The sequence below is a fragment of the Hyaena hyaena genome, unplaced genomic scaffold (genome assembly GCF_003009895.1).
Source record: "Hyaena hyaena isolate Hyena2069 unplaced genomic scaffold, ASM300989v1 scaffold_272, whole genome shotgun sequence".
NCBI classification, from domain to species: Eukaryota; Metazoa; Chordata; class Mammalia; order Carnivora; family Hyaenidae; genus Hyaena; species Hyaena hyaena.
Window position 1 is genome coordinate 1596068 of NW_024080906.1, and position 23324 is coordinate 1619391.

At 33.0% G+C, this 23324-nt stretch overlaps 1 protein-coding gene across 2 annotated transcripts in view; it reads left to right on the forward strand.

Moving 5' to 3' along the window:
* USP25 (ubiquitin specific peptidase 25) overlaps positions 1-23069 on the forward strand; it is a 143789-nt gene extending 120720 nt beyond the window's left edge. For both annotated transcript variants that reach the window (XM_039245902.1, XM_039245903.1), the window contains 6 exons: positions 6943-7121; positions 9476-9554; positions 12767-12846; positions 17482-17605; positions 21146-21341; positions 21651-23069. In XM_039245902.1, the coding sequence (XP_039101833.1) occupies positions 6943-7121; positions 9476-9554; positions 12767-12846; positions 17482-17605; positions 21146-21341; positions 21651-21823 (831 nt within the window). In that variant the 3' untranslated portion in view covers positions 21824-23069. The remainder of the gene's footprint in view (positions 1-6942; positions 7122-9475; positions 9555-12766; positions 12847-17481; positions 17606-21145; positions 21342-21650) is intronic.
* Positions 23070-23324: the final 255 nt, after the last annotated feature.

Genomic DNA, 23324 nt, shown 5'->3' on the forward strand with positions numbered 1-23324 from the left:
AAGACATTAAATTTTTTTGTGCCTTTTTTTGGCCTGTATCTATTTCAGTGCCCTAAAGATTTTAATGAAGTACTGACACTTCTGTATTAATGAAACTTTTATCTTCCTAGTTATTTCATTACTTCATAACGGTTGTTTCTAGTTCACATAATTTTATCTGTTCTTTTTATTTTTGAAATGCCTATTATTATCCCTTTGTTTACTCAAAAGATATGATAATATATTTATTATTACAACATAAAACATGCCAAAAAGCATAGCTCCTGAGCATGCAGCTCAGTGAATTACCACAGAGTGAGAATTTGGGTGTAACTACCAGTCCGGCCTAGAACATTATAGTACTTCAGAAGCTACTTTTGTTTCTCCTTCCTATGACTCCCTACTTTCTCCTATTACCCAAAAGCAGACATTATTGGGACTTGTAGCAACATAATTAAGCATACTTATTACACTTGTAATCTTTTACTACAGTTCTTTTTTTGTCAGGCTGTTTTACTTAACATGTTTGAGGCTTTAGCTATGTTACTGGATGTAGTTGTGGTTTACTCATTCTCATGGTATCCCACTGTATGTCTATACTGTTATTTTTTTCCATTTTGTTAATGGGCATATTCAAAAAGTGTTTATTTTCTGCTTATATCAAGGTACTACGTTAAATCTAATGTATGTAGCTAGAGAAATGATGGACCGGGTTTCTGCCTTACTGAAGCTTATCTTTTAGTGGGGAAGCGAACACTAGTTTGAATTATAATCATATGATGAAGGAGCAGTTTGATGTAGAAAAACATATAATTGGAAAACAGAGCTGGTATCTAGGGGGCTTCTTAGAAAAGTACCTCCAAATAGTCCAAATCATAACATTTTGACTAAGGCATCTTTTTTACACTAACTTGAAATACCATCTTTATCACATACTAATTTTTTTTACATTTATTTATTATTAAGACAGAGAGAGAGAGAGAGCGCGCATGAATGGGGGAGGGTTAGAGAGAGAAGGAGACACAGAATCCAAAGCAGGCTGCAGGCTTTGAGCAAGCTGTCAGCACAGAGCCAGATGCGGGGCTAGAACTCACAACCGGTGACCTCATGACCTGAGCCAAAGTTGGATGCTTAACTGACCGAGCCACCTAGGTGCCCCACTTTATCATGTATTAAATCCGATTTATAAATTGAGTCTGTTTGGGTCTCTCTAATCCACTGATACATTTTTCTGTTTTTGAACACTATGCCTATGTACATTATGGATCATTTGTAATATATTTTGAAGTGTTGTAGGAAAAACATTTCCTCATTTTTGTTCTTTCACTAATGAAAAGTTTGGCAAGTCTCTCTCTCTCTCTGTTTCTTTTCTTTTTTGGATGATTTTTAGAATCACCCTCCCTCCCCAAATCCTTTCAGAATTTGATTGCACTTGCATTATGTTTATGCAGTAATTTAGGGTGAGATGGATAAATACTTTTTTTTTTTTTTTTACTATTTTTAGTCTTCCCTAAAAGGAACATGATATGCCTCTTTAATTTTACTTTAGCATTGGTCTAATACCTTTCTTCTTTAATTATTCCTAGATGTATTAAAAAAAATTGTTTGTTTTTATGAATTGAATCACATACCCCTACTGTATCTATCAAGTTATTGGTATGGTAGGTAATGGGAGAGCTAATTAATTTTATTTATATTGTATCTAATTACCTTACTGGACTCTTCATATTTTCTAATAATAATTTTTTAGTTGAGTCTTATAATTATTTCAGTATATTCTTTCCCAATAATTATCTTACTATTAAGATAATTTTCATTATACTTTTTATTTCATTACTGTTTTTATTTTGTTGACCAGGCTTTTCAGAATATAGTTAAATACTAAAATGGTAGTAAGCTTCTTTGCCCTCTTTGATTTTAATGGAAGTGTGTCTAGTGTTTTATTTTGAAGTGTGATGTGTAGTATTGGGTTTTTTTTTGTAGATTTCCCTTTATAAATTAAAAACATTTTCTTAAATTCTTAGTGAGAGTTTCTTCTAAACTGGTTAGTATTAGAATTTAGAAATATTTAATTCACCTTTTGAGATGTAAACAGATTTCTCTGTAACTAACCCTTGGACTGTAAAGATTTTAACATTTACCATCCCCTCTTTTTTTAACCATTGTAAACACTGTTTTTCTATATTCTTTTTATACACAGTGTAGTTTATCAAAAATGGATGAGTGTTGGCATCTGTGTTCATAGATAAATTGATCTATAGCTTTTAAATATTTTTCAGTACTTTATGTTCATATTATGCTGGTCTTGTGTAATCAAGGAAACTTTGCTCTTTTCTCAGCTTTGGAGTACTTTAGCTAGAGAGATCATTTGGCTCTTGAAGATATGATGTAACATCACAGCTCTAAAACAGTTTGAACCTGATTCCTTTATTGAGTACAGATGTTGGGCACTATTTCAGTACTTCTGCAGTTTTATTGGGTCTCTTCAAGAACTTGGTAGTTTTTCTACCTTTTTAAAGCAGTCCTTGTCATTTCTATTTTCCTAGATGATCATCTGTTTAATCAAAATTTTGTAGTTTTTTGGTATTATTTTTTAAATACATAAAAATTTTTTTTCATATTTTTTGGTATTGTTACCTTTTTAAAAAATATTTTAATTTATTTCTAGGAGAGAGAGAGAGAGAGAGACAGCGTGAGCAGGGGAGGGTCAGAGAGAGAGGGAGACACAGACTCTGAAATAGGCTCCAGGCTCTGAGCTGGCAGTCAGCACAGAGCCCAATGCGGGGCTGGAACCCACGAACTGCGAGATCATGACCTAAGCGAAAGTCGGACGCTTAACCGACTAAGCCACCCAGGCGCTCCGGTATTGTTACCTTTTTAAAAATTTTTTAACATTTATTTTTTTTCATTTATAAACATGGAAAGTTTTATTCCCCACTAATATAAAAGTAACAAATACATATATACATGTCAGCATTTTAAATCATTTTATTAAATACATATTGTCTAAATACAGTTCTTGACCTTCTCATACCCTTGTATTACTCCTTTGAGACATGTACTCTTCCTATTATAAAAAAGAAAGGCACAAAAATGCTTATTTTTAAGGAGAGAGAGACAGAGTGAGAGGGGGAGGAACAGAGAAAGAGAGGGAGAGAGTCAGAAGCAGGCTCCAGGCTCTGAGCTGTCAGCACAGAACCTGATGCAAAACTTGAACTCAGAAACTGTGAGATCATGAGCTGAGACAAAGTCAGACGCTCAACCGACTGAACCACCCAGGCGCCCCAATATTGTCACCTTTTTTATGTCTGGTGTTGAATTTTCTCCCGTACTTTGATTTTGCATCCAGCTTTTTGGAAAGAAAAGCTTTTGACTATTTCTTATCTAATTGCCACATTATTTTATTTCTTCTATCTTACTTTAGTTTCTTCCCCCACCCCCATCCCCAGCTTCTTGAAATGTGTTTTTTCTCTACTGGTTAAGTTGGAATTTTCCTTTGACTAGTAGCCTGGCTATGTCCTATAGGTTTTGATATCTGATGATCCCAATTATTAATATAATTTTGATTCCTTTGGCCCAAGAATAATTTGAAACTATCATTTTAATTCCTAAGAGTTTAGTTTGAGAGTTGTCCTTATTTTTAATTTTTTTAATGTTTTATTTGAGAACGAGAGAGAGACAATGCAAGCAGGGGAGGGGCAGAGAGCAATGGAGACACAGAATCCTAAGTAGGCTTCAGGCTTCAAGCTGTCAACACAGAGCCCGATGCTGGGCTCAAACTCATGAACTGTGAGATCATAACCTGAGCCGAAGTAGGATGCTCAATGGAGTGAGCCACCCAAGCACCCTGGGAGTTGTCTTAATTTTTAATTACTATTTGTATTGCATTGTGGTAAAAAAGGAAAAAATACAGCCTATATGATTATAATCCCCTGGGATTTGAAGTAGGTTTTCTTCCATTTTTTGATACATTGTCAGTTTTGTTGTTTGTTTTATATATTCTCTCTCTCTCTCTCTCTCTGAAGTCACCTTTTTTGTTATATGCACACACACACACTCTCTCTCTCTCTCTCTCTCTCTCTCTCTCTCTCTCAAGTCACCTAACATACTTCACAGATAAGTGCATTAAGACTTGGAGAACTTTTTTTTTTTTTTAAGGTTTATTTATTTCTAGGAGAGAGAGAGACAGCGTGAACAGGGGAGGGTCAGAGAGAGAGGGAGTCACAGACTGAAACAGGCTCCAGGCTCCGAGCTGGCAGTCAGCACAGAGCCCGACGCGGGGCTCGAACCCACGAACCGCGAGATCATGACCTAAGCGAAAGTCGGACGCTTAACCGACTAAGCCACCCAGGCGCCCCAAGACTTGGAGAACTTTTTGACTTGTTTTAGGTCACAATTAATAAATGGTATACCTAGCTTTTGAATCTTTGGAATTGAAGATTTCCAAAGAGAGAAACTAGTCTTAATTGAATGGGTCATCTTTAGATAGATGGGGAACAAACAAGAAAGGACATGCTATGTGTAGAGAACTTAAGACACAAGGGTACCTGTGCATCTGTGGGGAGACCAGCCTGACCTAGATTGAGGAAGGTCTTTGCTCAAGAGACATAGGAAATAAGACCGAATAGGTAACTTTGAGACTGATGAGTAGGACCATGTTAAAGGTCTGGTGAAACATAATTTAAAAAATTTTTTGCAAAGCAGTCCCATCACCTAATGACCAATATTACATTTCACTTTGTGTGTGTGGTGGTTTCATTGCAGCATCTATGCTAATTAACTTCATTGCCTGCCTCGGCAGCCACAGTATGGAAAGGACAAACATAATTCTAGGGCAATATTCCGAGGAAGTAGAATGAATCAAATTGAACAACTTAGCAGTGTTAACTTTACTTATAATGATGTGATGAGGAGCTCTGCTAAATATACTGACATGGAACATCTGTTAAAAATTTGAAGGATTAAATATGATTGTATATTTTAAATATCAGAAAACCTTTTTAGAAGGCAGTTCATAAATAAACAAAAATAATTGATAATTATAAAAAAATTGTGCTGGTAAAGAGTGTTTTTCGTGTGTTTGAAAAATTACTCATAGAAATTTAAATGTGCCTTCTGATTTCAACATCTATAGATTGTATTGGCATTTACTTGTGAAAATTGGGAGAATCTTAAATAGAACAAAATCAAGAGATAAATATAATCTTAAAAGGGATATATATTCCATCTCAGTAATAGAATTCTCTTTGCTCCTTGTGAAAAAAATACAGCCTCTATTTTGAACATAGGTTAAAAAAAATACATAACCATTTAGTGTTATAACTCCTTATCTCTAAGCTTACAATATTACTTTTAAGAGACTCAGTATACAGATTCATTTTATTTTGGTCATACTAATTTTGACCAAAAGCATGATACCTGAAATGTTTGAATATTCAAAAGAACTTGTGATAGTTTATGACAGTCTGAGGACCATAATAAGAAAGAACAGTTATTAATGGTTTTTGTTTTACATTCTCAAAATCAGTACAGTTTGATTATTAAATGAACATGTGCCCCTTTTTTCATATTGGGAAAATGGGAAGGTTTTAGAGTTCTAAGCAAAGCAAGCTTATGTGTGCTAATTAGGTATACAATGAAATGAGCCTTAATATTCTTAAATGTCAAAATATAGTTTCCATGGCTATTTTTAACCATAGCAGTAAGACTTAAACCTAGCATGTGTGTATAACCATAGAAAGCCCAATGTATTTTATAATTAAGTTACTTAATTATAATAATAATAATATTATTATTTATTATTTATTATTATTATTTATTATTAATAATAATTAATTACTTAATTATTTTATAATTAAGTAATTATACTGTTTATCATGCTAAACATATACAAAAGACTTTTATTAGCCTTCCTTTTAGTGAAATATAAGAATTCATGACTAGAATATTTTATTTAATGTTTGTCAGTTATATTTTCTCCCTTCTGTAAAATATAGTATAGTATCTGGATGTCCAAGAATTGCTTAAGAAAGATACAGTTAAAAAAAAAAGTTTTCTAGTAGAATGGATTTTTTATAATATATTTTACATGTGGCCCCAAAATGTTTTATGGTTAATAGAGCTAATAGGATTTAGATAAAAATCCAATATAGTGAAATTTTTCAAGTGTTACTTTTAATCATATGTGTTTCTTATATGCAGCAATATTTGATGGATAACCCTACCCTTATTTCTTTATGAGCTAATATTTTCCATTTGATTGCTCATGTGTAGAAAAATGTATCAGTATTTATTATTTCCCTTTATAGTTAGTTGTAAATGCTTAGAAAGAAAAAGCACTCTCAAGCATCAAGGTAGTAATAGTGATAATATTCATTATTACACTAATAAAATTCAAATATTTTTGAAGCACAAGAAATTTGTTCTATGGTAACTTTAATGTCTGGGCTTGCTTTTTCATTATTTTTGGGCTCTTTATCTAAATTTAATTGCATTGGTATTATTATGCATATAAGAGCCAGCCATTTCCTTTCAAATATAGGTATTCCAGGAAGCTGTATTTCAACCCTAGAATTTGGGATATTCAAGATACACATGAAACTGATACTAGAAAGTCTTAGGATGCCTCTGAATAAACTGACCAGACTCCAGTAAACTGTACACAGTTATTCACATAGTAAACTTCGGTGTATTGTTCAGTTTAATACATCTCTGCATTAAAACAAAACAAAACAAAAACCTATTTATACAGTGAAAAGATAAGGAAGCACATACATGGTCAGTTTTAGGATTCTTTTAAACTATGAAATATGGGACAATATTTGTAGATGTACCATGTGCTAACTTGTTTGTAATACTTTAAAGGGAAAAAAAGCATATTTGAACACAATATTTAGAGCTGTAATATTGAAAGATTTTAATGATTATAATTAATCAAAATTGGCATTTTGTTACATTTTCTAGGCAATTAAGTTGGAGTATTCAAGATTGGTTAAACTGGCCCAAGAAGATACCCCTCCAGAAACAGATTATCGCTTACATCATGTAGTGGTCTATTTTATCCAGAACCAGGCACCAAAGAAAATCATTGAGAAAACATTGCTAGAACAATTTGGAGATAGAAATTTGAGTTTTGATGAAAGGTAATTTAAAAAAAATTAAAATGTGAAATATCTAACTCATATTGTCAAACTTTCTTAAAATTGCTTTCAGTGCAGTTTTTAAGTGTTTATTTTATACAAAGACCTATTTCAATAAATACAGCACAAAACTTAGACTTCACTTAATTTTGTCATTTCTCTGTAGTTTATCATCATAACATATTTAAAAGTTTGAGTTGAAAAAAATTTATATTGTTTTAGTACATTTTAATTGTTGACCAAGATACTGAGATAGGCAGCATAAAGATGTACAGAAGAGTATAATATAATCACTGCTCTTTGGGGACTCCATAGTTTAGGGGAATAAAGAACTGCACTATGTATATTTTGAGTGAGATAGTTCTTTATTGTGAGGAGCTCTCCTATAATTTGTAGGATATTCACCAGTGTTCCTGACCTGTATCTGCCAAATGTCAGTAACACCTCCCTCAAGAGGTGACAACCCAAAGTGTCTCCAGATGTTGCCAAATAACCTCTTGAAGAGCAAAATTACCCTCATTTGAGAATCACTAGAGAAAAGTATTTAACCGTATATACAAATAAAGTAGTTAAATGTCCTCTGGCATCAAGAGAAGCCTTAAAATGGCTAAGTTACAGTTCACCCTTGAACAATGTGGAGATTAGGGGCATTGACCCTCTGCGCAGTTGAAAATCTGTACATAAAGTGTGTAACTGTTGACTCTGCTAAAGTTTAACTACTAATAGCCTCCTCTTGATTGGAAGCCTTATTGATCACATAAATAGTCAACATGTATTTTATATGTTATATGTATCACTTACCGTATTCTTACAGTAAAGTAAGCTAGAGTAAAGAAAATGTTATTAAAATCTTAAGAAAAACACACATGACTATAAAAATTCTGTGTGTAAGTGAACCCATGAAGTTCAAACCCATGTTGTTCAAGGATCAACTATATTTTGGTTTACCCAAAAATGTTTTCTCATGGAAATTCCTATAAACTCCTATAATTTTTGACTAATGTTAGAAAATTAAAATATAATTTATTTAGAATGAATACCATTAAAAAAAGCATAGGCCTCTGGTAAATATCAAAGTATTAGAAGTTATTGTATTTTCATTTTTTTTAACTTTATTTATTTTGAGAGAGAGAATATGGAGGGACAGAGAGAAAGAGAGAGTGAGAGGATCCCAAGCAGCCTGTGCACTTTCATCACAGAGCCCGACGCAGTGCTTGAACTCACAAACTGTGAGAACATGACCTGAGCCAAAATCAAGAGTTAGATGCTTAACTGGCTGAGCTATGCAAGTGCCCCAGGAGCTTATTTTAGAATACAGAATCATTTATGTTACCTTGGAGTTTGTAGTCCATTTTAATTCTGAAATAAATTATTATCCTTTCATGAATGTCTCAAAAATACTGAATAAAAAATATATATAGAAGATGAGAAAATGAAGAAAACAAAGAATTTAGGATTAAATTTTTGCTTCACCCGTGTCTGCTGTGAAATTTAGGATTAAGTGAAATAATACAAGTAAATGGTTTTGAACAATATTTGATAGACAATAAAGTGCTCATTGAATGTTGGCTATTATTATTATTTTTTAAGTAGTTGTAGGAGCATCACTTATTTTACATGTAACCACAGAGAGCTCAGAAATATGACTGATCATGACCTTTATAATTTGTGCTGTTGGTACACCATGTTTCAGTGAATATACACAATTGAATTGGGGGCAAATATTAATGGGGTAATCACGTTCACTTTTCACTCTTTTGTAGTTATTTGTCCTGAAGACTGCAAACTTGTCAGTTTGTTTTGATAACCTAATTTGTCTTATATTTGAAAGGTTAAGATTCATGTGATAACTAAACATACCCTGCAGAGATTTCTTTAACAATGATTCTGATCATAAAATGAGTAAGAATGTCTTTCTTACCTGAAATGATAGGCACAGTTTAGATTCCTTTTTGCTGTTTATGAATGATGCCATTTGAAATGGGAAAATGAGATTTAATGTCTCCTGAACTTGCTTAACAGATATACATTGTAAAAAAACACATTTCGCTTTTTTTAACTTATGCAATATGTATTAATAGAATGTAATTTAAAAGCCGTATATAAATGTAGCATGATAAATTTGAGGTAGCATTTTGATGCTGTCTTCATTATGTACTTTGTAACTATCCAACATTGATCCAAAAAACATTTTCAATTAAAGTTATTTGAGAGTTTGCTTCTTCAAAAAAATATTGCTTAGTGACAGTGGGTTTTATTTTCATGTATGTTGTTGGGTAATTTTGTTTTGTGTCACATACTCTTCACTTTTTGTGAATTTTGCTTTTGATTTACGAATACGTTTCTTTTATTTGAAGGTGTCACAACATAATGAAAGTTGCTCAAGCCAAACTTGAAATGATAAAACCTGAAGAAGTAAACTTGGAGGAATATGAGGTAATGTGCCTTTCGAAGGGTTGACTGTAGATTGAGGAATTCTGTAGTTCACTGGCCTTTCTTTTCATTTCCGTACCACTGAGCACATGAGAAAGGGAGACGAGAGCGACCTGCCCATGGTTTTCCCAGCTGCCACATTACAGCTGGGTGTCCAGAGCCTACAGCCTCAGGTGCTCTGGTACACCAAAGCCGTGCCATTTTCTAGTTTGTTTGCTTTGTCAGGTGTTTTGGAGGAGGAAGTTAAAAATCTGTTTTAATCGTCATATGCCGCATCACATTTGTCATTCCATTATCAGACAGTGTCGTATGTGTGAGCGGGGACATGCACCAGTGCTCATATTGTGCTTGTGGTAATTTTTGTACACAAAATTCTTTGTGCTAACTTTGGCTTTAAAATTAATACTGGTTTTTTTTTGTTTTTGTTTTTGTTTTTAGTTTACCAAAATCAAAAAATCAAATACCTGGTGTTTCTTCAGACTTTAACTTTATACATTGTCTTTTTAAATTTATAAATCTAGTAGTTTTTTTTAAATTAATTTATTTATTTTTGAGAGAGAGAGAGAACCAAGCAGGCTTATAGGGGCTTGATCTCACGAACCATGAGATCAAGAGTAGGACGCTTAACTGACTGAGCCACCCAGGCACCCCTCTCTAGTAAATTTTAAGTTGATTTCATGAGTGCCTATGATTAATTTTGGTTGCATTTACAAACTTAATGACTTTAGATTCCCTTAAACAATGATTGTAATTCACCACATTAACATATAAGAGGAAAGATACAGAAAAATAATCCTTTAAAAAAAAATGCTGAGCTAACCTGGAATACAGCCATGAAGAATATCTCAAAACAACAACAGCAATAAAAACTGTATAGCAGATATTCTAGGGAACTGTGGACATTGAAAGCTTTCCTTTTGTGATTAGGAAAAAGACAGGGATGTCTGCAACCACTACTGCTGTTCAGAATTGAACTGGAAATTCAAGTGGACAGCAAGCAAGGCAACAAACAAAAGCAGAAAGGAAATGATTGGAAAAGAAGTAACAAAGTTATCATCATTTGTAGATTTTACACCTAGAAAATACAAAATCTACAGATAAATTTATTGGAACTAATAAAAAAGCTTTCCAACCGGCAGAACCTATGTCAAATAGCAATTTCTATCTTTATTCCAGGAACAGATAGACAGAAAATGAAATTTTAAAAAATAACGCCATTTACAATAGCATTCAGAACTATAAAGTAACTAGAAATAAATCTAACAAAAGGTGTGCATGACTTTAGGAGACATTAAAGAAGACCTGAGTAAATGGATGTACATACTGTGTTTGGAAAACTTAGTATTGTAAGGATGTCATTTTTTCCCAGAGTAGTTTATCAATTCAGTGCAGTCTCTGTTAAGCTTCTAGAAAATTGCTTGATGAGCTGATTGAAAAATTTTATGAAATGTGAACATCTCAGTCTAGCCCAGGCATTCTTGAAGAAGAAGGTAGGAAGGCTTATTCTACTAGAAATCAAGAAGTACCATTCTTAACCATTATGCTTTATAGTAGTATTAACATAAGGGTAGGTAATTTAGAACAAGATAGCAGAAGAGAAAATCTAAGAACATGCACAAATAAACATGCGTATAATATATGCCAGAGATGATAAGCAAGTGGGTTGGTTACTCAGTCTACCCTGTCCCCAAGGTTCATGAATCTTGATTTTAAACTATGATTTGCCTCTGCAGTCCACCCCCAGGGTTGCAACATTAGACTGGCTTCAACATATTTTTGTTCTGAAAACTTCTCATATTTCTAACTGCAGAACCATTAACCACATAACGTGTTTATAGGACACATTTTTAGATTCTGTGTATCCCATATATCTTTATCCTGCTCTGAGTCACGAGTCAGCCAGTCTTGGCCCACAGACCAAAATCGGCCTACCACCAGGTTTTATAAATAAAAGTTTTATTGGAACCAAATACAACAATTTGTTTATGTACTGTATAGGAGTGTTTTCACATGGCAGTCACAGAGTTGAATAGTGACAACAGAGACTGCAGGGCCTGCAAAGCCCAAAATTTACCTGCAAAAGCCTACACCTTTACAGAAGAAATTTACTCACAATTGCTCAGGCAATTCTAATGACAATAGAGTGGCAATTTGAATACTTTCCCAGAAAAGCTAACTTCATACTTTAGGACAGATTTTATCTTTATGTGTTATTAAGGCCTACTATTACTATAAGATTATGCTTTAAAAAATTAAAATTAAATTAACATATTCAAGGAGAGTATTGTTAGTCAGCTGGTCTGTATGTTTCTTTCATTTGCTTATGTAATATGTAAGTATATAAGAGCTTTAACACTTTTATTATCATCTCAGTTTAAATCCTATACTGAATTTATTTATAGTTTTTCTTTAAACTGTTTTTTTAAAATAAGTTAAAGAAAAATTCTGATTTTGTTTTCTAGAGTTACATTTAAAATAAAATTTATCTTAAATTTGGCAAAAATAAAAAGTTAAATAAATTTATTATAATGTTTTTCTTTTAGTTCCTTAATATTCTTCATCAAATAACAGTCTTCCGTGTTGATTCTGTTGAGTAGTCACTTCATTTACTTCCTACATTCCAATTGTGATGCACATCTATAATAATATCTTAATAATATACCTTTATACAGAACAGGTTTTTAAAAATATTTTTTAATGTTTATTTATTTCTGAGAGAGAGAGAGGGAGGGAGAGTGTGAGCAGGGGAGGGTCAGAGAGAGAGGGAGACACAGAATCTGAAGTGGGCTCCAGGCTCTGAGCTGTCAGCACAGAGCCCGATGTGGGGCTTGAACCCACGAACCGTGAGATCGTGACCTGAGCCGAAGTTGGACGCTTAACCGACTGAGGCACCCAGGCACCCCTGGAAGAGTTTTTGAGAGAGAGAAAACCTGGTTGATTATCTTGACTTTGCATTTCTGTCATCTTTTAGTGAATCATTGTTATTTCATCCCTTATTAATGTCTAATAATTTTTACATTTATTATTGTACTAATAAAGTGGTCTTTTGTATCTGAAAGTAAAGTCTTGATTTAGATCTTATTTATCTTAATTTTGATTTCTTTGCTTCTGTTACTTTGAATAGTTGTCAGAATAGTGCATTGCTTTATGAACAGTTTTCATTGTGGTTTTAATGTCTTACTCTGTATACTCTTAATATTTTCTTTCACCTACAGGAGTGGCATCAGGATTATAGGAAATTCAAGGAAACAACCATGTATCTCATAATTGGGCTAGAAAATTTTCAAAGAGAAAGGTAAGGCACAATGGTCAAGTATGAAAAGAAGAGCTTAATGTTTGCACTAATTCAGATATGATTTTGTCTTTAGAAAAGATTTTGTTCACTGTACATATTTTTAATAAACTTTTAATTTTAGAAGTTTTAGATTTATAGAGAAATTATATAGTTGGTACAGGAAGTTTCCATATACCCCACATACTTTCCATTTGCAATTAACTCTCTAAGGTTGGGTTTAGTGTCTTTGTTTGTATTAGCTCTCAAACAGTAAGTTGAAGTTGAGGATGAATAGGATTAGATTAAAGCCTAGAAGTTTGCTGGCGACCAAGCAAGCTGGTAGCCCGACGCACGGAATTCTTTGTATTCCGTAATATCTGCCTTGAGTCTCCAGCCTTTTTCCTATTCTTTCTGAGTCTAATCTTGACTTCAAAGCAGGGACAGTGTTTCTAATATGTTTCTTTGTCCAAAGTTGTTACTATTAAAAAAATATATAGCTATAGAAAATTGATCAGCTGTCTTCTAAGTATTATGACTGCAGACACATTTTAGATTATTTTTCATTTAAAGTACAGATGGTTTTAAAGAAGTTTCTAGTACTTAAATGGTAATATTATTTATTATTAAGAACAAAGGATATTGATTTATATACTTATACATTATTCACTTGTTTGCACTTACTTATTCACATATTTCTTAATTCATGCCCTTTAATATTATTGTACTTGACTAGTGATTTTTCTTAGAAAGACTATATATACACACACAAATATAACATATATAATATATACTTAGGTGGATTATTAATTTGTAGGGCCCTGCAAAGTTATTTAAACTGAGTTGATATAAACTAAAAACTAGAAAGGTAAAAGGAGTTGAAATTGAGCCCTATTCACCTATGAAACTAGTTTTAGAGTTAGTTTCTCTAGAGAGCATTTGTAAAATGTCATAATCTAACCTGTATTAAAGTTTCTATTTCAACTCCAATATAGAAACATAAGTCTATTCCCCCAAAAAATTTTTTAATGTTTATTATTGAGAGACAGAGAGACACAGAGCATGAGCAGGGGAGGGGCAGAGGGCGGAGACACAGAATCTGAAGCAGGTTCCAGGCTCTGAGATGTCAGCACAGAGCTGGACGTGGGGCTCGAACTCACAGACCACACGATCTTGATAACTTGAGCCAAACTTGGATGCTTAACCGTCTAAGCCACCCAGGTGCCCCAACATAAGTCATATTTTTAAATCGGTAGAAGTATGTTTAGAATAAAATAAACCACAAGTTGTCCCCCAGATTTCTTAAGAATGTTTCTGTCAGGCAATAGAGAAATGAAACAAATGAGTTTTTTTGGTTTGTTTTTGAGAAAAGGGAATAGAGGGAATGGAATCCACATAACTTCATTTCATTTAATAATTGTGTATCTAATATTAGTTTACAACTGTAGACTTTTGAGTAGGACAAGTATACTGAGAACCAGCAGGCATTTTTCTCAGATTTTTTACTTCCAGTCTCATACAGAAGTCTAAAGTCAATAGATAAAAAAGTATTAAGTTATACAAAGTCTAATCACTAATTATACCCAAATTAACCTTGAAAAGGCAGCATTAAGAGTACTTAAACATAGAAATCCGTTATAAAGGAAATAAAAGGCAACAAATACAAAGAAGAAATTGTCAAAGACAGAATACTCTAATGAACTGAAAATTCAAATGAATAATAGACTTGATCTAATCAATAAAGTGAAGCATATTTTCAAGCCTCGACTCAATCTGGTAATAACATAGTTTGATAGGCTCAAGGAAGTGAAAAATTAATACTCCAGAAACATTATGAAAATAACCAATTAACAAATTTAATGCTCAAATGCAATTGCCCTATTTCAAAAAAAAATTAAAAAACTATTCAGTCATTTATTTTGAATCTTTACAGTAACAAAAGTTTTTCTGAAATTTAAGATATTTGAAAACAAACAATTGACTCTGGGACAAAAATCTGCTTTGTATCATCTATGAACTTCCTATTTGAAAGTATAAATATACTGTTAATGGAAAACAGAGAGATAACTAAAGTCTTATGTTTTAAGACCACACTAAAGTCATTCAACCAAATGACAAAGATCTTAAAAGAAAATGCTATATTTTCAATACTCTGTAATAATGTATTCAATAAAAAGCGTTATTGAATTCCTTCTTTTCTTTCTTCTCTTTGCTGGTTTTATATAATGAAGAGGAAACCTTCACTGCAGTGTTGATACAGTTTTGTTTTTAAAAGACAACACGGACCATTATTTCTAGAGCTGTGCATCTAGAACTGTCTGTCCTGGTTGCCACCAGCCATATGAGAAAATTTATATTTAATTAAGAATTTTAAACCTAAAATTCTAGTTTCTTAGTCACACTAGCCACATTTTGAACGTTCCGTAGCCAACCACCTGTGGTAGTGGCTACTCTGTCAGGCGGCATAGACCTGACCCTTCAAAAAGTTCAAAAGTCACACCAAATTAAGAAATAACATTAATACTCAGACACAAGTTAAATCGTCATGTAATTTATAAGATAATTCACTTTGGCCACTGAAACAGAAAGCTATTTTGATTAGTAGCTACATTTTATGAGTTATTTTATTTAGGTCACAGTCATATTTCTTTAATGGGAATATTCAAGTTCACATTAAGATAGCTAAGATTAATATTTCCAAGAAAAATAGTCATGTGAGCTTATAATTGAACAGAGTATCTAGATCAACAAGGCATATATTTGAAGATAATGTTTGTAAGCACTTGAAGGGTTGATAAAATATGGAAATTGTGTACTTCAGTAGAAAATTGGAACAAGGCCATGGTTTCAGAGCTATTCTTAGAGAGGTGACTCAGGTCTTGAAGGCCAGATATGAATGTCATTCACTGAGACGTTTTAATAGGAAACTTAATAATTGTAACAGAAAAGGCAGGTGTGCCAGCAGACTACCTTACTTTAGTGGCATAAAACAATATTTAATGCTATTATCACTCCCTTTTTTTCTTTCATAAATAAAACAAAAAACCTTTAGCTGAGGTTATGTTTATATTACTTCAGAATAAAATCCCATATTCTTTTTGTTTTAATGTTTTTTATTTATTTCTGAGAGAGAGACAGCATGAGCAGGGGAGGGCCAGAGAGAGAGGGAGACACAGAATCTGAAACAGGCTCCAGGCTCTGAGCTAGCTGTCAGTACAGAGCCCAGTGCGGGGCTCGAACCCACGAACCGAGATCATAACCTGAGCCGAAGTTGGACGCTTAACCAACTGAACCACCCAGGTGCCCCTAAAATCCCATATTCTTAAGTTTTCTCAAAAACAAATTCCTGGGAGAAGACTTTTCAAAAAAGTATGAAATAACTTACTGTTTATGAAATAGTTTCAGGTGTGTCATTTAAGAGGCCATTAATGTGTACATTTAATTTCCAATTCTACATTTATATTCAAAGTACAGAATTGGTTTATATTTAAGCACATGAAATTAAATAATAAAAACTTAGTGTAACCTAGAGTTTTAAAAGTGTTTCTTTATAATATTTCACCTTCTAGGATGTTACATTTTTCTGAATTAATCTATAAGAAAGTATGTTGTAACTGGAAAACTGACACAAAGGAGACATCTTAATATCGTTCATATTTCAATCATACAAATATATAGCTGTATTTATTTCTTACACCATATTGAGAGAGGATAACTGTGTTAGAGGTAAATAGAATCCTCAAACATTTCTACCCCCTCCCTTTTTAAAACCTAGTTTGAACTTCGTAACATTTAGACTTCTATTAATATTACTTATGTTAACACTTTTTATAAAGACCTAACTGCGAGCTGTTATGTTCTATGCTCTTTTTTGTGTGTGTGTTCCACTAGAGTTTTCAGATTTATAAGCATTTTTTTTTTCCATTTCTACTTCCCCATTTCTTTTGGATATTCTCCCCTGTACTGATTACGTTATACTCCACGTTGAGAATCATGGATGCATATGGAAAGATACCTGAATAGTCACTGAGTGAAACAGATGATGTTTGTGACAAAGAAACAAAGTAATCCGATCTTTTCTTCAAACAAAAATGATACTATGTTGTTAAAAAAAAAAAAGTCTAAATGGAAAACATCAGGGAACCAGGAGACAGGAACTGTCTGAAATCAACAATTATGGGCTTTTTCCTCCCACTGTTTTCTTAATTCCTCGCTCCATTAAAAAAATTTTTTTTTAATGTTTGTTTATTTTTAAGAGAGAGACAGAGTATGAGTGGGGAGGGACAGAGAAAGGGAGACACAGAATCTAAAGCAGGCTCCAGGCTCTGAGCTGTCAGCACAGGGTCTGACACAGGTCTCGAACTCACACACCGTGAGATCATGACCTAAGCTGAAGTTGGACGTTTAGCTGATTGAGCGACCCAGGTGACTCTAGCCTAGGTCCATTTTTTGTTTTTGTTTTTTTACTTAATGATATAACTATCTCCTCGTCTCAGATGTGGCTGTTGCTAAAATGATGCTCTCAGGCTTTTAGAGCATATATTTATTGTACTGTTCTGGATAGTCAAAATTAAATAATTCTTAAATATTTAATAATTGTAGTTGACTTTTTTTACAAAGATGAAATACTAATGCTTTGTGTTTCTTTTAATTTTTAAGTTATATAGATTCCTTGCTGTTCCTTATCTGCGCTTATCAGAATAACAAAGAACTCTTGTCCAAAGGCCGATATAGAGGACATGATGAAGAATTGATATCACATTATAGAAGAGAATGTTTACTAGTAAGTTGAATGCACATAGGTCATGTTTACTTTATTATTTGGTCTAATACTGAACAGATTTTCCAGACTCCTATGTAAGCGATTGACTGTATACTCTGATGGGGAAAGCATCACGATGATGGCTACAATCTGGGTATAATCCCTTAAGATGCAAGAATGCACTCAATTCTTTATTATCTTTTCTCTTTATTGATCCTGACTATTGCAGGTCATACCCGGAAATGTTCTTAATATAGGATCAAAATAATTAAACTTTTATATTTCTGTTTCTTCATTATTCTACTATTCCTTTTTTTGGTGAGAGAAAGGAGCTGCACAGGCTATAAGGAATTACTATTCCAGAAAAATAATAGATTGGTCTGAATTTGTTTAAATACAGTAATAGATTTGTTGTACATAGTGTCAGACAATTCATTGTAATACAGTATTCTTTTTTTTTTCCCACCTAGTCATTGGTAGCTTTTTTCCTCGAATATTTTCAGTACGTGCAGAAATATTACTGTTGTTATATAAAATTTAAAAAGTGTGTTTAACAGCTTTTTGCACCAGATTAATTTCTGGATGTCTGGAGTACCTTGTTAATATTTCTGTAGTCAGCTTGAATTTCATTCATAGTTAACTATTAACATCACTCTGTTATATGTTATGAACACCTAAGTTGCATTTTTCCTATATAAGAAGAAATATATGTGTATATACACACACACATAAAGGTATTCAAGACTATATGATTTTTCAACCTATATAAGTTACATGGTTTAAGTGTGCTTTAAAAAACTTTAAGTGGTGTGCTGATAATTTTTTTTTTTGCAGAACTACATAATACAAGCTAATTATAGTCTTAATATGTCTTTAGAATTTTCAAATGGGAATATTAGATGATGATGATCTTACTGTTTTTCTCTTAGGTGCTTTTATTGCATTTGAGTATATTTTAAAACGAATTGTTAGTGATTTGTATCCATTGAGAATAGTTCCTTATCTGGCCAGTTTCAGAGGTTTTTCATCAATCCCAAAGAAGGAAAACCTGAGTTGTATATATTTTAGCTTAAAAAAATACATAATTGTATGTATTTATATATTGAATGAACTAAAGCAATTTTTTATGTAAAAACATTGAAGCCTTGGGATTTGGCAATAATTTAGGAAAGCTATTTTAAATATAAACATAGCCAAAACTTGATGGTTATTTTAAAACATGAAAAAAGTGGTAGAATGTTTCTCCCCATGTTATCATGGTCACCCAGTCACACTTACTTTGGTGTTTTACCTAGGGATTTAAATGATACCACGTGAGGATTATTTTAGTGTTCCTTTCAGGGTTTTTCATTTTGAGTATTTGCTGAGTGTCAGATTTGAGAGATACAAAGACAGTTAAGGCTTGTTTATTTGCTGTCCTCCAAGAACTCACTCTGTACATAAATGATTTTTATATTCCAGTTTAAGTGACTTATGAGAAATATGCAAAATAATATGCCTGTAGTTGTCAAGGAGAACCTTAAGAGATAAGTTGAACACTGGTTTGGATCTTGATAGACAAATTGGATTTTTATGCCTTGTATAGAAGGGAGAAAAATGTTCTAGCCAAAGGGACACCATATGAAAAGACCTGGAAAGTATACAACAGAAAATGAAAATAGATCCTGAGGAGCAGAGTTAGGTGGCAGTGATGAAGCTTGTAGCAGTACCTGTTGATGTCAGCCTCTGTAGAAGCTTATGCAGCATTCTAATGAGTTTGTACCGCTGTAAGTTTTAGTAGGTTTGGCTTGGCAAGTTTATTTTCAGGAAAATAAATCTGGCTATGGTATACTAGATGGTGGACGGGAAAGGAGTAGAGATTGAATTCTTCCCTAGAGAGGGAAGAAGGGAGAGAGCCTCAACTAAGACAGAAGTACAGTGGGTGTGAAGAAGAGTGCATAGACGATGGTGAAAGAAGTGAAATCAAGGGACTTGGTAACTATTAGATGAGGAGAAAGAAGGAAATAGGATTGTCAAAACTGCCTGACTTTTTAGTTTTGTGTTCGGCTTGTGGAATCTAAGACGATGAATAAGGTTGACTTTGGGTGTACTATGTTTAGGTTGTTTCCAGACAACTTAACATTAAATTTCAGAATAGTAACAACTATTATGTGTTTGAATGCATAATGTAAAAATTGTAATAGATACTTAGAGGCTTCTCTTGTTTAATCCTCTCAACCACTGTCTAGGAAAAGTGACATTTAATTTTTCATATGAAGAAACTGAAGCCAAGAGATTACTTATTTGCTCAAGCCACTGCTTAGTGGATGGGTTAGACTACTAGCATAAGCCTCTCTACAGAGTCAAAATATAAATTACACAAGAATGATATAAACATGAGAAATAATATTTTTATTTTGGAATTCAGCTTAACACTGTTAATATTTTAGAATCATATCTATCATGCTCTAAATGTTAAGATTTCACCTAAACCCTTAAATATTATAGCTCTTATTAGACCTGTAATACCTAATCTATTTCTTATGTCTGTATTTATTATCTCATGAATCCGTCCTCTGCTATCCGGGATCAGCACAACTGGCCTGTGCTCTAGCCTACCACTTGTTTTTATAAATAAAGTTTTATTGAAACATAGTCATACCCTCTCATTTTCATATTATGTATGGCTGCCTTTGTGTAACAATGAAAGAATTTAGTAGTTAAAACAGAAACTATGTGGCCATCAAAGCCTATATAACATATTTCCTATCTTGTCCTCTACAGAAATTTGCTAGGGGCACCTGGGTGGCTCAGTGGGTTAAGCGTCCGACTTTGGCTTAGGCCATGATCTCACAGTTCGAGGGTTCGAGCCCCACGTCGGCTCTGTGCAGACAGCTCAGAGCCTGGAGCCTGCTTCCTATTCTGTGTCTCCCTCTCTTGCGACCTCTCCTCACCTTAAGCTCTGTCACTCTCTATCTCAAAAATAAATAAACATTAAAAAAAAAAAGTTTGCTAATCTTTGTACCAAATTGTAAACTCCATGAGAGTTGTCCTTATTAATCAGAATACTTTCTGGCATATCGCATGTACTCAGTAAGAATTTTTTGAAGGAATAATGAATTAATTGATTACTTGTAAATTTTACGTTCAAGAAATACAACAGTATGTTTTCAGTTGGCATTTATGGAGAAGATGATAAAGTGTTTTTCAAAGCTAATATGGAATCTGGATTTTTTTTTTTAAATTACTTTGGTGGCGTACAAAATTTTAGAATTGGGGAAAATTCACCTCTGTAGAATAAAATATGGTCCCTGTAGTGATAATGAGAGTATTATAAGCTGAACATGAACTTTAAACACATGACAACAATATTTTCCCTACTTCTTTTTGTTCTTGTTTCTGTTATTGTTATATGTACAGCTTTTTCTAAGAGACTTCATGCTAGAATAGATTGAGATTGTTTTTCCTGATTCCCATTTGTTCTAATACTGTTTGGGAACATACTTTTTCTGTTATCGTCAGTATTGACACAGGATTTTTATTTAGTCAAAAATAAATTTCTCTTTTTCTCAATGCATTAAGAAATTAAATGAGCAAGCTGCAGAGCTGTTTGAATCTGGAGAGGATCGAGAAGTAAACAATGGTTTGATCATCATGAACGAGTTTATTGTCCCATTTTTGCCCTTGTTATTGGTGGATGAAATGGAAGAGAAAGATATTCTTGCTGTGGAAGACATGAGAAATCGGTGGTGTTCCTATCTTGGGCAAGAAATGGAATGTAAGTTTAAACAATGCTAGTGGACACTTCAGCTGGGATTAAAAGCAGTTGGAATTAGATGTTATTATTATTGTCGTTTTTTATATTCTGTAATATTTTTACATTCATGTCATTCCCTTTTTTTTCCTATTTACAAACCAAGTTGTGCACACTGCCTTGCCACTTATATTTTATCTCTTTCCCCCAAAGGGTAATTACATATTTTAAAATGAAACATTAATTGAACACTCTAAGTTAATAAATCATGTTGAGGATGATAATTTCTTTCCCTCTCTGTCTTTAGCTATATCTAATTGTTTGTATTTACAGCAAACCTCCAAGAGAAGCTGACGGATTTTCTGCCAAAACTGCTTGATTGTTCTACTGAGATTAAAGGTTTCCACGAACCCCCGAAGTTACCGTCATATTCCACACATGAACTCTGTGAGCGCTTTGCCCGAATCATGTTATCCCTCAGTCGAACTCCTGCTGATGGAAGATAAACTGCACAAACTTTCCCTGAACACACTGTATAAACTTTTTTTTAGTTCTTAACCCTTGCCTTCCTGTCACAGGGTTTGCTTGTTGCTGCTATAGTTTTTAACTTTTTTAATTTTAATAACTGCAAAAGACAAAATGAGTATACAGACTTTAGCCAGACTGCAAACAATAAAGCTGAGAATCGCATGGCGCTCAGACTTTGTTTTAACCAGAACTCATGTATAATTATAAATCTGTTTGATTTCATTATGGCAAAACTATGCTTTTGCCACCTTTCTGTTACAGTATTACTTTGCTTTTATCTTTTCTTTATCTATAGCTTTCCATTCAGTCTGGATCCTTCCATGACTACAACCATAAGTGTTCAGCACTGTGTACGATACATAATACTTGGTAGCTTGTAAATGAAATTAAAGAATAAAGTTTTATTTATGGCTACCTATGTGTTTGTAAGCAGGTATATTGTATATTAGTGTATCATTTTAGTTATATAAAAATGAATTTTGTCTGGGGATTGTTTAAGATTAGATGGATAGATGAGTAGATTAATACAAACGTTTAATTTCTCTGTTAGCACATTGGAAGCTAACTAATTATTGACACTTAAATATGTCTATATTTTTGACTAAGTTGTTCTACTTAATATGGCACCTAAACCTGTTTTGAATTCAAATCAGGTTTTCACTGAAGTAAGCGGCTGATACTTAAGTCAACCACACTGAAACTTTTAACTTTTTCTTAGATTAACCTTTTATTTTTTTATGTATTTACAAATAGCAAAGTGATTATTTCAAGAGATACCAGAAAAAAGTACTTGAATAAGGGCTATTTAAATAGTGAAACTTATAAGAAATCTGTATATGTGTGTATACACACACACACACACACACACACACACTTCATAATGGAGGACAATGTTTTGCATTATATAATCATTCTATTTTTGTAAATTGTATACCACTTTAATTGAAAATGTTCTCTACTAATTAATGCTGTGAAATGAAGTTGATATTGTTGAACTAGAAGTTACAAGTATCTTACCTGCTTTTACTTTCCTCCTTTTCAAAAAGAAAAAACTGTAGAACATTTTGTAGATGGAACTGCTGTTTAAGATTAAATGAAGTAATTAATATTGTGAATGAAAATCAGTGCTTTAAAGGTAATCATGTTACCAATAACCTATTTTTGAATTTATAAAAATTTCTTTATAAATGATACTTTGTTAGCATAGTAAAATATATCACTATACTATGTGTATGTTTGTTGTAGCGTCGCCAAAACTAGGACTCTTTTTAAGTGCCTCTTATAAAAGATCCCAGATAGAGAAGGAAGAAGAAAATATTAAGTTATTGTATAATGTTGTCCCTTATCAAGATATCAGTGCACTACTAAGGTATTAATGGCAAAGAATTGGTACCATTTCTGTTTTAAGGTTAGATTTTGCCTGTTGTAGCTATCAAAATGTGTTTTGGTTTAGACTCTAAATTCTCTACTGCTCATGAG